Source organism: Cynocephalus volans, chromosome 6 (assembly GCF_027409185.1).
Source record: "Cynocephalus volans isolate mCynVol1 chromosome 6, mCynVol1.pri, whole genome shotgun sequence".
In the NCBI taxonomy this organism is placed as follows: domain Eukaryota; kingdom Metazoa; phylum Chordata; class Mammalia; order Dermoptera; family Cynocephalidae; genus Cynocephalus; species Cynocephalus volans.
Genome location: NC_084465.1, coordinates 55784208 through 55799580, shown reverse-complemented (window position 1 = coordinate 55799580; position 15373 = coordinate 55784208). Strand labels below are relative to the sequence as shown.

Sequence of the window (15373 nt, the reverse complement as noted above, 5' to 3'; positions counted from 1 at the left end):
CCTTAAAATATGTCATTCAAGTTTCACTTTTTCTTGTTTTGCCATGATGAGTAGGCATGGTCATTAAAAATAATATTGGTACTCAGAATGCTGTTATGACTGGATTACTTTATTAATTTACGGTACTTGAAGTGATGAGAGCACCATATATGTGGTCTCTATCTCCATTACTCAATTCTGCCATTGTAGCAAGAAAGCAGCAGTAGATAGCTTAGAAATAAGTAGGTGTATAAGTGTTCTGCTAGCACCTTATTTATGAACACTGTAATGTGGATTCCATATAAATTTCACGTCACAAAACAGTAACATCCTTTTGATTTTTTTTAGCCATTTTTATTCAAAAGTGTAAAATTTTTATTCAAAAGTGTACAATTCTTAACTCAGAACATGCAGAAACATTCAGCAGTCTAAATTTGACTCATGGGTCCTAGAGTAGAAAGAAGAAGACTAGTTACCAGGTTATTTCAGTAATCCAGGCAAGAAATGGTATAGTTTGGCCGCGGAAGGTCATGGAGATAAAGAGAAAAGGTTTTCGATATTTAAATAGTAAATGAATCTGGTGATGAATTAAATATAAAGGAAGAGAGAATGACTCTCAGGTTTCTGATTTGCATAACTGGTGTGGAGATCCTCAAGTAAGATAGGAAAACCTAGAAATAGGCCAAATTTGGAGAAAAACATCATGAGTTCACTTTTGAATGTGTTGTGTTTGATACGCCTTTGTTATATCAAGGAGAGATTTAAGAAAGCAGTTGAGCTCAGAGATCTTGCCTAAGACTATAAATGTTTTGTAATTAAAACCATGGACTTGGATGAGTTTACTCAGTCAGAGAGTAGAGAATTAAAAGAAAGGAGGGCATAGGGCCAAACCCTGAGGAACTCCTACACTTAATGACATGGAGAAGAGACATAGCCTGCCAAGGAGTCTAAGAAGGAGTGGCTGAAATGGTAGTAGAAAAAGGAGAAAATTATACCATGAATGGCAAAGGAAGAGAGTGTTTCAGGAGAATGCGTGTGATTAGTAGCCTTGAATTCCACAGTCAAATGAGATGAGGAATTAAAATGCCCATTGCGTTTAGGTAGCGATGTGGGGCAATGATAATGAATGAGTCTGAGAACTATTTTACGGGTGTTATAGGGGTGAAAGCCAGAATGGAGCAGATTGATTGCAGAGATTGTGAAAACAGAAAACATTGTTTTACAAATTTCAATGTGAACTTGGAGAGAACAATGGCAGAACTATATGGGACTGTAAGAGTTGTTTCTGGTATACATCTTTTTACAGGGAGACATTTAGTAATTTTAGAAACAAAGGGGGCGAATCCATTTGACTGGAAGTTTGAAGACACATGGAAGAAAAAATAGGAGAGAGATGGAATTTTGATCAATCATCTATCAATCTAGTTTACCCATTTATCTAGCTTCTTAACATTTATGTGTCGATATTTACAATTTTAATTTATTTTCATGCTTAACAAATTCAAAATGCCTTGAAACTTTAAATTATTTCCTTTTGGATTATACTTGCCACCCAGTTTCTGAAAAAGTACTAGTGAGTTGGGCATCCCAGTTTATTTGGGTGTGTGCTTGAAAGAAATTTTCTTTATCATTGCAATTAAAATATAGTACCTGAAAACATGTTTTATTATCCCTTTAACTGAAAAATCACAAATCTAAACTACAAATTTCTTTAAAAATTATGAAAAGAAATAAAAAATTTACCACTTGGAAGTTTGAATCCTATAGACCAAAATCAGTTATTCATTTCTTTAAATGTGACATGAAAGGGTAAAAGCACCTTTTAAATTTTATAAAAATAAACTACGATTTTTGTCTATGCATCTCTATTATATTGTACAATATCTCATTCATTTTCGTAAAAGCTGTAGAAGAAACATTGTTGACATTCAGAAAAGTAGTTTTTTACTTCATTTTGATGACACAGAAGCATTATTTTTCTAATTTTCACTACTAAAGGCAGTGTTCTCTGATAACCACGTGCAGTTGTTCTTCAGAGCAAACACAGACACGTGCACACCTGCTTTCAATCATGATATTGGCTGTGAATGTGAATAAGTAACTCGAATCCCTTCGTGGTTTGTTCTTTCTCTCTTGGTCAAGGGGTGAGTCTCCAAGTCATCTCTCCCGAGCTCTCCTGGGCTCTCTGACTTCCTGGGTCTCAAACCTCTATGATCATTGAGAATCATCATGTCTTATTAACCACCTACTTTCTGTTTTTTATTCCCAGTGCTGACCGTCCATGAGGAGATAAAAGATGTGCACTCAAGGATGACAGAACAGGGAGGTAGCTAGAGGAGACTGCAGATTATTGAGTTGTTGGTTAAGTTTGGAAAGCTATGATAAGGATTTTGCCTGACCCAAGAAACTTGTCAACTTTGATTTTTCCAGAGATATTCAAAAGGTTTAGAGTGATTCCTATAGATGTGCAATGCTCTTTTTCTGCCAAGAGAAGAAGGAAGAGTGAACTGGGCAAATGCAGAAGAGAAGTCGAGTAAGATGGACACTGAGTGTCCATTGGGTCTGGCAGCATGAAGGCCTTTGATGACTTTTTGGAAACTGCTTCTGTTAGTAGAGGTGGAAACTGAAGTAGAGTAGACTAAAGACTGAGTGGGAGGTGAAGAAATATACAAACTCTGGCCCTGCAGGGTAGGAGAGAGACAGGGCCACAGTTAAGGTATGCTTGGGGTCAAGGGGGCTTTTGTTCAATGGAAGGGACTTGAACATGTTTAAATGCTAAGGGAAAGTAGCCAGAAGTGAGGGAGTGATTGGAGAAGGGAGGTGAAGTCAGGCAACTCCCAAAGAACGGGGATTATCCTTAGTGACAAGAAGGTGAAAATTGTAAGTGGGTTTGTAGACCTTATAGCAAAAGGTCAGCTGTCACTAGTCTAATGATTTTATTTACTCTGTGCAGTAAGAGGAGAGATCCTCTATGGAGAGTGGGATAGAAGGGAGGGGAAGGGGGAAGAGATTTGGGGCAAAAGGCAAGTTTTGAAACAACAGTTATAAAAAATTGAAGAGTAATAGAACAGAGACTCGCTTAAGAGCAGTGAGGGTCTAATACAGTAATTCCTCCAATAATTCTTATTGCAATCAAAAGCTCAGGCTTATACTTATGAAGTATCACAAAATCTGACATTTATCCAAATGCTGAAAAATTTTTAAAAAATTAAGTTCAGTGTTCTGTTTATTTGAGTCAAAACAAGTTCCAGATGCCTGTATGCCTTTAGCACTCATTTTTCTTCATTCAGTATTCTGTTTAAGAACTTTATCATTTTTAAATAACTATAATCCTTTCACTTAGAGACAGCCTCTGTCAATACTTTGACATATTTCCTTTTGTTATGTTGGGATCATACCCTATGTACTCATTAGCGTGTGGTATTTTCATTTTAACAGTATAATAATTGTGTCTTTTAAAATAAAGCTTTGTAAACATCAAAAGAAAGAATACCTATTATTTTAAAATAAATTTTGCTTTTATTTATTTTTCTTTAAGGAAAGACTTAAATTTGGAGATGTGAAACTTGTTTTTATTCATTTGTGTATCTCCCTGCAGTACTAAGCATGCACGCTACTTTTATGTTAAAAGAATTATATTAATAGAATTTTCTGTTTTTTTATACTTTGGGTAGACTTACTCTTTCTGACAGTAATTTTACATCAATCTTAGGTCTGTCGTTAGGTTTTTCTTTTTCTGTTGCCTATAGTTTTTCTGGGTCATTCCTTGCTTGACACAAGGTCTTATAGTAGGATGGAAACTTGAGACATTATTTGCAAGGATTTGTTGAATTTCTTAATTTTTTAAAAAATTACTTAAAGTTGTTATAAAATTTGGTCATGTTCTCTCTTCAAGTCATGCTGAGAGCATGGCTTTTGTATAATTTTATTTCTTCTTTTTTTTCTGTATTGTTTTTGGAGAAAATATTGGAAGACATGGTTCTAGGTAGCCACCTTTATCCTCAGCTACCCAAAAATCTTCTGGTCACTCACTTTAAATGTAACTACATTAGAAAAAATTAAATTTAGTTGGGAAACTTGTTGAAATTTAAATTTATTATAACACATAAATTTGGTCCACAGATTTGTGTGTAAGAAATAGAAAAAATTAAATATTACTCAACTTGAGTTAAACTTTATTTCAAATTCATATACCGATAGGCTGTAATGAAACACACACACGCACACACACATTATACACAAACACACTCACAGACAAACAATACATCAAAAATCAATAAAACAATTAATTTAGGCTGAGTCTTCCGTGAGGTTACTCTATCCATGTTGTGTTATAGATTGGGATTTTTTTTTTAACCCATGGTCAAGGCTGTGGGGAGATGTTAGATGTGTGAGAACTGGGTGCTCATCAGTTGTGCATACATTTGCTTCTGGAAGAAACAGAGTTCCTCCTTGCATAGCTTATAAGATCTAGAAGCTATCCACGGGCTCCCCACAGGACAGTTTGTTAGCATGTCTGTTATATACGCTCTTTTTCATTAAGCTATAGTTGCCACAGACAGTGCTAGGAAGAAAGAAAAAGGCACTCTGTAGGGCAGGAAGGCTGATAAGAAGCCAAAGGAAAAAATACAATAGTGAGAAAAAATAGACTGCTATCTTAAAATATTATCCCTGCTCCACAATCCCATCTGAAATTAAATTGTTCAATTTCAATTATATAAAGAGGTAGTGAATGCATAGTATACTTTCCTATTTGATACAACATGTTGATTTTTGCTTTACACCTACCTTAGAAATTGATGAGGACTATCCATTATTTCAGTCCATTTACAGAGTGACGGCCACAGATGAGGACTTTGCAAATGGGAATAGGCTGACGGTAGGTGGGGATCACTGTGTGAGATGCATAGATTGCTTCAGTACACAGTGCAACGCTTCAGAGATATTTCTGAAGAGTAGTTAACATAGTTTAATAATTTAAAAGAGCATAATGAAGTTAACCACTATAATGCAATATTTGTGTTAACATTGAAAATAGCATTGTTAGAAGATATTTTCTTGAAGTGTACAGGAAAATTATATGATGACTTCTAATGGAGTTGGGGCTGGGAGGAAAATGTCAATGCTGAGACAAAACTGGGTCTTTGCTTTCAGGATGCTAATCAGAACTATTTCACTTTTCTAGCTATTTCAATGGAACACTATTTCAACGTCACTATATATATAATATATATAATGTTTTGGTATCCTAATTACCAAGTATCTAACTGTAAGAGACTTGCTTTTCTCATAATTGATTCATGGTTGTAAAGTCTCTTAGAGATTTGGTAAAATAAAAAGAACCTATAAAGTTCTATCTGGAGAGTTTAGCAGTGCATTGGACTACAAAAGTCAGCATGCTTGCTCTGCAGCTGTTCTTTTTAAATGTATATTGAGATAGTTTACTACTTCTAATTTAATAACTCACAGTATGAAGTAATAGAGCACCAAATGGTGGAGGGATTGGTGGGTGACATGGTCTATGTTATGGCTTTATCACTAACTAGTGGTATGATCCTCCGGGAGTCATTTAACCCCTCCTGCCCTTGATATCCAGAACTAAAGAGATTTTTTTCTTTACTTAACTTTCAGTGATATATGTGCTGTTGTCAATCACAGCACTCAAAATCTCAGTGGAGTGCTCCAAAAATATGTTGTCATAGATCAGCCAGTATGAAATTGTTAAGGAACACGAGAACTTTCTTATTAGATGATGTATTTTCAATAGATTAAAAAAATAACCTATAGCCAGCTGAAAATAGTTATTGCCAGTTCTGCCTTTTGCAGGAACATGATAGGGACTAGGCAGGTGATTGTTTTAAAATTTAGTGTTTTGAGAAATAGTACTGTTAGAGGTTAGAATGAGCATCAGATTGAAATAAATTATACAGAGGTAACTGAGCTTTTCTTTAAGGAAATTTCACCTCATTTCAAACTAAATTGTTTTCACATACTCTTGAGAATAGATTTGTCAACTTTCACCTCTTCTCAAAGGTGGTGGCAAATAGGTAGAAAGTGAAATGAAGAATGTAAGATAACTTACAAACTACATATTCAACTGTATTAATATTTAAAATTAGTTTATACTCATTATAATTCTTGTTTTCCTTCTCAAAATTCAAACTCAGTGGCAGTAAGTTATTTTGTATATTTTTTCAGAGTTGTATTAATTTGTAGAATCAAAATTGTTTTTTGAAAATTCTAAAAAGTGAAGTGTTGTGCAGCTCTATTTTTTTTTAAAAAAAGCAAATCTTTTGGTTGTGTTAATAGGCTAAAAAAATATGTTGGTGGTTCTAATACTAGCTACATCGAAAAGAAAAACTGAAATTAATTAGTGTGAAAAATAGGGAACTTTCTACATATTTGCTTCCTTCATACATCTTAATGATCTTCCATACCTCCTCATTTATTTTGGTGTGAGTAATGTATATTTTATTTTTCTAGCACACCATTGAGTCACAGTTATCTGGGACAAAGAAAGGAAGAAATTCTTTTGGAGTGGATCCTGTAAGTGGTGTTATTAGCTTGAGAGGTGAAGATTCGTTGGACTTTGATGCTGGGTATCATGTAATTAACACATTAATTTATTTTGTACACAGAGTGGAAGGGAGTTTTTACAATTTTAAACACTTCATGAAAAATTAAGTATATTGTTACCTTAAAGAAAGAGTAATATTTTGTGTGATTTATTTGTATTTGTGCAGTTAACCAAAAATCTCGATATAATCTTTATGGTTACTCAGAGCATAAGCATCATGTCTTAACTTTTTAGATCTACTTGAAGAAGTTTAAGAAAAAAGAAAAAGATTTTTAGTGTCTTTTTAATAAGGGAAAGCCAAGTCAGTAAACCATTAAAATTTAAATCTTTTTGAACATAAAAGAATGGAAGAAAACACAGTTAAGTTTCCAAATTGAAACTGACCATTTATACCCAGCCCCACTTAGAATGTTAAAACACTTAGACAGTCAAGGTGAGATCATGTTGAATGTTAGAGAATGATGCAGAGACCAATGATACAAATATTTTACACAACTGATTCTTAGGGCTACAATATGAGATTAAAGTTAGGTGGAAAAAAAATGGATGTTATGCATGTAAGCCCTGTATTTAGGCAGTTTGGTTCCATACCTCTGACCCTTCCCTACCTCAGTTCCCTGCTGCCTTGACTTACATGTGTAACCAAACTTCTACTAAGTCCTTTAAGACCTGCTTCATCTTTCCACCATTTATTTTATGGCATTTGGCATGTTATTAACCATCCATAAAGTTGAAGTTTGGTGCAATCATGTCAGCTCTTCACTCAGCATGGAGCCAGTACATTGTAGATGTTTATTGAATGTTGTTCATGAAAGGTTTGTAGTGGGTATCTTATGCCTTATTGCCTCAGTGGCCCTTTTTTTTCCCCAAAAGAATGCTTATTGATATGAATACAATGATATCTAAAGGGTGAGATGTGTGACAGGCTGATAAGGAAAATATTTGAGGTCTGATGCCGTTCTCACCTTTTTAAAAATTACAAAATGTCCTTGATTTCAAAGAGTAGCTTATGGTCCTGTTTCTAGGAGTTAGTATCAAACAGCCTGCTTTGTCAATAGTTTCAGTCTACTGTATTTTGGGTTTATGATTCAATCTGGAATTTGTTCTTTTTGTGTGTGTTCAATTTCATGTATATTTAGTCTTAGCCATACAGCCAAGTTTGAGTGAAATTTAATGACATATAAAATGAAGCTATTTTAAAATTTACAACTAATCTAGCTAAGTAAGGACACACTTATATTTCTCTTAACTACCTAAAAGAAAAATAAAAAGCTTTCTGTCATTGGAGAAAACCCCCCCAAAACAAGCAAAAAAAAAACAAACAAAAAAAACCTAATAGGAGACATTGTAAAAGTAAATATGTGTTACCAAATAGTATATTACAAAGTTTTAAAAACTCTTGTCCAGGTTTTCCAGCTTACACTGAGAGCAGCAGATACAGCAGGTCTGTTCCATCAAGGGACACTAATTATCGTGATTAGAGACGTAAATGATGAGGAGCCTCAATTTGAGTAAGCACATTTATTTCAAAGTAAAACTGTAGAAAAATGGTTAAACCTTTCACATATATCATAAATAATGATAATAAAGATTATGTAGCTACATTGAAAATTTTTTATGATGTTATGTTAAAAATATATGACCATTATACATAATTTATGAATATGCTGATGGAAAATAAAACATACTAGATGATACTGGAAAGCAATTTTAAAAGTGACTAATATTGTATGTAATATGGTACAGAGATTTTGGTGTGTCTTATTTTTTTTCCCTCTCCCAAAGGTTTTGTAAAGCTGTTGCATTGCTTTTTAATAGCCACATTAATTTTAAATAAAACAAAAAGTAGATCTTAGAATATAACTTAAAATATTTATTTTAAACTATTTTATTTTCATACTCGATGTATAATTGTAGCATTCAAAAATGTTTGCAGCTTATGAATGCAAATGCATCTTTGATGTTTTTATATACTTCAAAGTGTAGTAATCAAATATATTACTACGATCTAAGAGAAATCAAATACTTCTTAGATTGGTGAAAAGAAAAAGAAAAATAGTAGTGTTCAAGTTACCTTCCTTACATCACTATGTTATATCTCTACAGATAACTAAGGAGAGTCATTCATTGTTTGAGTCCCCAAAGTCGCTTTAAGTTGTATTATCTGAGCAATTGAAGCAAATTTGGAGTTTCACTATCCCTTATCTGTGGGAAGAATTACCCTAACCGTCCACCTGTGTTTGCAATAGTTGCCATCAACTTTTTTTGGAAAAATTTTCTTGCCTTCATACCTTCAATAAGTACGAACTTGTTGCTTTTACTTATTTAGTAGAATTTAGTACTAGATATTATAAGCAATACCCAAATTACCAAAATATTGCCCCAATAATTTTTTCATCTTTTAAGAAACATAGTATATTAAATAATGATTAATGAAACACAGAAAGAAATGATTTAAAGTGGCCCAGATACAAATATTATGAGTAATGTTAGGGGGTAAAGGAAAAAAAAAACACTGTAGAGGAGAAACCACATTAGAGTGTGATGATCAAGAGGGTTGGTCATAAAAATAGCGTAACCGCTCACTTCCCTTCTCCTTGGACGTTACGTTCCTTTGAGGACTTCCTTGAACCTCTCTCCCATCCCCAGAATCAGTCTTCCTTCTTTAAACCTGCAGCAAAGTTATGCCATCTATTACACAGCATTATAGTTATTTATATATACCCGTGTTCCCCATTAACAGTGGGGTCCTGCAGAGCAGGAGCTAAAAGCTTAGTCATATGTGCAGAAACTGTAGTGACACATGCTAGGTAATTGACTTATTGATAAATGTATGATGCCTGAATAGAAGGCTGAATAAGAACTAAATTTTAATTTCAGAAATGTTCTGAAAATTGACCAGGGATTTTAAGCATGATTTAGAGAGGTGAGCAATAAATTCACAGGAACTATCTTGATAGCTTGCTCTGGTAAGTTATGACTTTAGACAGCATTTCATCATTCCATATAACAAGATGAAAATGAATATATTTATTCCCTTATGTTCGGTTGCCAACTAGTCCATACATTGGATATATGGAATAACAGAAGTGCACTATTCCATTCCATTTTCCATTTTTTATATCTGGCATAGTGCCAGAGACAATATGATTAAAAATTAATGCTTACACAAAGAATTAAGTAGCTTTGTGCCACAAATGAATTTCTTTAACATGCAAATAGCTTTGGAACTCAAATTCTTGACAAGAGGAAGGTGGTATCATCACTAATCTAAAAGATTCTTTGCAGGTTATCATAACTTGTCAATTATTTGTGAAAGAATTTGCAGATTTGCCTCTTCAACATTTTTTCATCATCATTTTTTTTCTTTAGGCCATTTCCTTTCAATTCTATTAATGTGACTGAAAAGAAACCTGTTGGAGAAATTATAGCAAGAGTAAAAGCAACAGATCCAGATGAAGATAGCAGCATCACTTATTCCTTTAAAACTCAGCAGGAAATGTTTGGTTTGGACCCTTGTAAATTTTAAGTAAATACTTCTAGCCTACTTTGGATAAACATTCACTATCTAATCTCTGCACTTCCTTTAGAACTTAGACTGGTAAAACTACCCTTTCAAAATTAAATTATGCACGGAGAAGGAAACTTACCAAAAACATGTGGTATTTGACAGTTGCTATTTTCCTGTTTGTTAAAATGACATTCTTGTGAAATAATGAATGATATAGTACCTTACTTTTATGACTGGCCATTATTTTTCAGATAAAAATATTTCTGTGAAATTCTTATAAACTATAAGACAAATAAGTCGTGTCTTTCTCCTCAATTTCATTTGTGTAAATCAGGACTTTTCCTGAAAAACTTGATTTTGGATATTTGATTATGGGTAGACTTCTGCCTATGTGAACAGGAATATTGTTCTTTCTTATGGGCTGTCATACTACCTGATTTTAACTGTCAGGGTTCGTCAGAGAAAGAACTACCGAGAGTACACTGTGGGAGCTCGTTAAGTAGTGTTGGTGAAACTGTTATCTCTATGTCTGATGCTGGAGTTTGACATCCACAAGTCAGGAAGTCAGGAAGAGAAGATGGATATAAAGTATGGGACATTAAGAATAGACTGGAGCACACAAGCATACATTGGACCCCACAAAGATGGACTGAAACCCATTTTAATTCTTACTGCCTCTGACCTTGGTGGTGTGGGTGTCCTGCAGAAGCTGGGGTCTTTCATCACAGGGCTGAGTACTCACAATTATTCTAGGAGTCAAAGAAGCTGAAAGAAGATTCAGAGGTAGGTAAAGCAGTTGCAGGCCCAGCTGCAGCTAGTTCACACCAAGAGTGACAGAGCCCGCCAACAAAAACATATGTAAGGAACAAAATGGCTCCTGTTATCTTTCCACTCTCCACATTGGCCAATAATCTCCCTTGTGGCCCACCAAAACCAGCAACGCACAAAAAATAATAATTCTGGGAAATATAGTTTGGCTTAGCAACGTTGACACATTACAGAGCCATCATACTGATCATCCAATACTTGAAATAATTTACTTGAATCCTGAAAGTTGTTGGCAATTTATGCATCTGTCTTCAATATTCAAATGTCAATGGGAGAAAAAGTACATTAATAAAGAAAAAGTTACTAGCTAAGGACAATTTAGAAGAGACCAAAACGTTGTGGAAATCATAAAAACTTTCAGAGACAGGTCAAAGTAGGTGCTTCTACAACAAAAAGCAGAAATTCTCTGAAGGAAGGTAGGTAGTGGCACCAGGGATAAATCAAAATTTATGTATTGCAAATTTTCTTAAGTTTGACCCTTGAACTCATTGTTTATCTTTGCATGCAATAAGACTGAGTGAAATTGTAAGACAGAGCAATAAATGATTAGAATTTTAATATGGTTTGGCTAGTTTCTCAGGCTCAAAAACATTAATAACTTTTTATTGTTCCTATTAAAATAAAATATAACTTTTTTTTATTTTTTCATTTTTTAAAAGTAGGGATGCTACCTATGCTTGGCAAATCAAAAGGCAATTTAGAGACTTGGAGGAAAATATGTTGGAACTATTTTTAATATTTTATTATATTTAAAATGTGAGCATAAAGCAAACAGAAGCTTTTAAAGAAATATTTCTAATGGGTGTAGACTTGCTAACACCACTTGTCTCATGCATGAAAAAGTATATTATTAAGTGAATTAAACATCATTAATATAAATAAATTATCATAGGCTTAATTATTTGAGTTTGGTAATGTTTCTTTTTATTGGTCACAGGCATAATCACTCTTCTTCAATCTTTGAATCTTGACAACCTGCATAATTCCAAAATCTACTCTTTGGAAATTGAGGCCAGAGATAGTGGAAATAATGTCCCCAGCACCTATATGTTTACAGTTTTCGTTGAGAATGGAGAAGATCCCATTTTCTGTGATCCAAGCTTTTCAATAGGTGCAGGTACATTACAAATCAATTTTATCAGTAAAATTCATAAAGCAATGATAGAGTAAGAAAATTTAAAAATTAAACTTGGGATTATAGTTTAAGGGTTTTTTTTGGTTTTATAAAGGAGAAATAAAAGAACTGAATAAAGTGAGATATAATAGCTGCAAAAAAAGAAAAAAAAATTAGAGTTAGTATGATTCAAATTCAAATTCAAATGGTTTCTTTGTGTGGTGTGTAGGGGATAGAAATAATGACAAAATTATTCTAAGTTTATCTACACCATGTGAATTAACATATTGCCTTACAAGTTAAAAATACATGAAAATCTAAACAGTAAATGTAATTTTTACCTACTGAGTTGGCCAAGGTCTAAGAATGATAGGGGGAAAAAAAGCAACATTGGCTAACATAAAAAAATTAATGCTTTCACAAATTGGGAATTTTGAATAACCATCCAGAATACTATTTTGGTAAACATCTATTTAAGAAAATGATTATAATATTTATTACAGTGTGTCTGTTTCTTAGAGTTCATCTTTACAGTAATATTGGTGATATGGTCAAGATTAATGTGCAAAATTTGTAATAGCATAATGTTTGAAATAACCAAAATGTCAAACAATAGGCAATTAATTAAAAGATGGTTTAATCATTTGATGAATTGCTCCCTAGCTATTAAAAATTATCTTTTCAAAGAATAATAAGCATGAGATGACTTATGATACAAACAGTAAATACAGTTTTCTTAATTTTGTGTATACAGTGATGTGATATCGAAAGATAATTATAAACACACACCATTTTATATGTAAACATTATTTATTTTTGTATGATTGCAGTAAGTTATTTTTCCAACATTTTTAATAAACATGCTCTGTTCATTTTTAATGTTTCTTAAATTAACAATTCTAGTTATGAAATTTCAGCTTCTTAAATAAGAACCATCATTACTCTTTATAGTAAGTGGTTATTCCATCCTGATATTCTTGCTTCCCAAGGAGCATCTGCTTATAATAGGTTTTCAGTTATATAAATTAGAATAGATTTAAAGTAATATATAGAGGTAGCCTTCAGCATGATTATAACAGATGTGTTCCTAAAAAGTTTAGTATAAATTAAAATTTTGTAAATCAAATTTTATTTTTTTACTCCAGTCATAAGGAAATCATTCATAATGTATTAATTGGAATCAGGATGTCTTTGTGTATAAAATAATGAATATGCTCTTTTTATTTATGCCACACAAATCACAACCTCATATACTCTTCCCTAACTTCACCGGGTGTTTGTGTTTTTCATGAAGATCTCCTGAAAATACAATCTTTAAAACATTTGAGTGTACTAGGACTTTGCACATAATTGGATCTCAAGAAATATACATTGGCTTGATTTAATCTTGGTTGGGTCAACTGGGTTGGGTCATCAGTTATACCTATTCCGGAAGTTAGTCTCTCCATTCTTTTCTCTCCATTTATTTCTAAACTTTCTTACTTATCTGTCATATAAAACCCTCTTTACTCCTGACACCTTTTCTGTTTGACTGTTTTATTTCCTCTCTCTGTTTCTATTAAAAGAAACTATTCAAATAACCAGGAGACAATAAGAAGAAGACAAAGTCAAGGGCACATGGAACTAAGCAAACGTTACTAAAATAGTATTTTATTTTCCATCGATTCTATTGCTGCTCTCTGTTCTTTTCTCACCACTAGCATGATCTCTTCTCCATCTTTAGAAACATCACTCCTATGGAATCCCAAAAGTTCTGAAATACATCTGCACATATATTTTACTTTGAACCAAAACATAACTTCAGATATGTGTAATAATAAATTTATCTAAAATAAGAATTCATTTTAAAGTGGCCTGATCACAGAGGCTAAACTTAGAAAAGTCTCCTAGGTGAGCATTGGCAGTGAACCATTTGTGAAGACATCATCTTTTAGCTCACTTAGAAAAAATTTAACTGATGCTCTTTGTATTTTCCTTTCAGTTTTCCCAAATTATAGTAAGGTTTAAAAAGATACACATGGATCCCCAGGAGGTCATTCTGACCTGATTTCTGCAACAGACTTGGCTGAACTAAAATAAACTGCTAAGGCAGCATCAAGATCAGGGTGCCCTTCTCTTCCATCATGTGGGCTGTGGTCCTTGGGACAAGAGTAGTGAGGAAAGAAATTACTTTCTACTAAAAACAGTATAACTGTTGATCTCTGCGAGGTTACCCATAAAAGGATATTGACCCACTTTCAAGATGCTGATTTAATGCCACATATTCAATTCACTTACTAAATTTAATTATCTAGATGCTGTAATTAACTAAAGAAAATCACTGAATTAGGGAATGCATTTAGTTTGAAACAAAAATTCAAAATAAACAGATCTTATTTGAACAAAAATTGTTCCATAACAGTCTTAGAAATAGTCAAACGATAGAGGCTTTTGCAGAACTACCTAGTCTAGATTATAACACAATATTTATTGGACTTGAGATCCAAGACTCAAGTGCACAGTAATCAGAAATCCTTTTTTTTTTTCCTTAAGGGGTATCATTTGTAAGATCACATAACAGGTGAAGAAACTGTCAGTGGTTTAAATGTGTGTGCTTTTGGGTTATTTGGTTTTGAGATGAGACAGAATCATCACAATTGGTAACACTGGGAGTTAAGATGAGGAGCAGTGGTTGGTGAAAGGAAAGTAGCATTTGTTGAGCCTTTGTGAGATGTGTTGTGTATGATATTTTATTTAATCCTCAGAGCTACTCTAAGATTGAAAATGTACTTTATCCCCCTTGTGCAGATGACAATATTGATGGAACATGAGTTCAAATTCATTTCTTCCTGACTTCACATCTTTTGCTTTATCTTTTGTACATCAATGTGGAAGGAGATAAAAAGCTTCAATATTCTAACATAAAAGAATCAAAAGTTTAAATCACCTTAATGACCAGTGACTTTGTGCCAGACATTGAGCAATTAAATTATATCTCATTCCAATCACTGTCTCAAAATTTAAATGTAGAACTATAAAACTGAGTTATACTGGCTCTTTTTAATATGGATGTTAATGGGAATAAATATTTGTAGTGTTTTTATTTCTGAAACAAACATCATTAAGAAATCTGCTTTAAGGAGTAATACTCACAGCATGATAACTTATAGCACCAGTGTAAAGCAAGAAGGGGTAGGAGAATGTTTGAATTTAAATTATTATTCATCAGTTATGTGATCATATAGGTGTTTCAGTGTCTGTTCCTGAAAATGTTCCTGCATCTGCTTCTATATATATGATTCTATCAAGAGATCCAGATCTAGGACAAGAAGCTGATGTAAGTTTTTTTCATTATCGTGTATTTTTTTTTTCCAATTTTGATGAA

The 15373-nt window shown here is 33.2% G+C and overlaps 1 protein-coding gene across 1 annotated transcript in view; it reads left to right on the top strand.

The window, feature by feature from the left end:
- Window positions 1-15373, top strand: part of LOC134380917 (protocadherin Fat 2-like) — a 144147-nt gene that overhangs the window by 14636 nt on the left and 114138 nt on the right. The window contains 6 exon segments of the mRNA XM_063101042.1: window positions 4764-4858; window positions 6463-6585; window positions 7964-8067; window positions 9929-10074; window positions 11803-12012; window positions 15234-15325. Coding sequence (XP_062957112.1) covers window positions 4764-4858; window positions 6463-6585; window positions 7964-8067; window positions 9929-10074; window positions 11803-12012; window positions 15234-15325 — 770 coding nt within the window.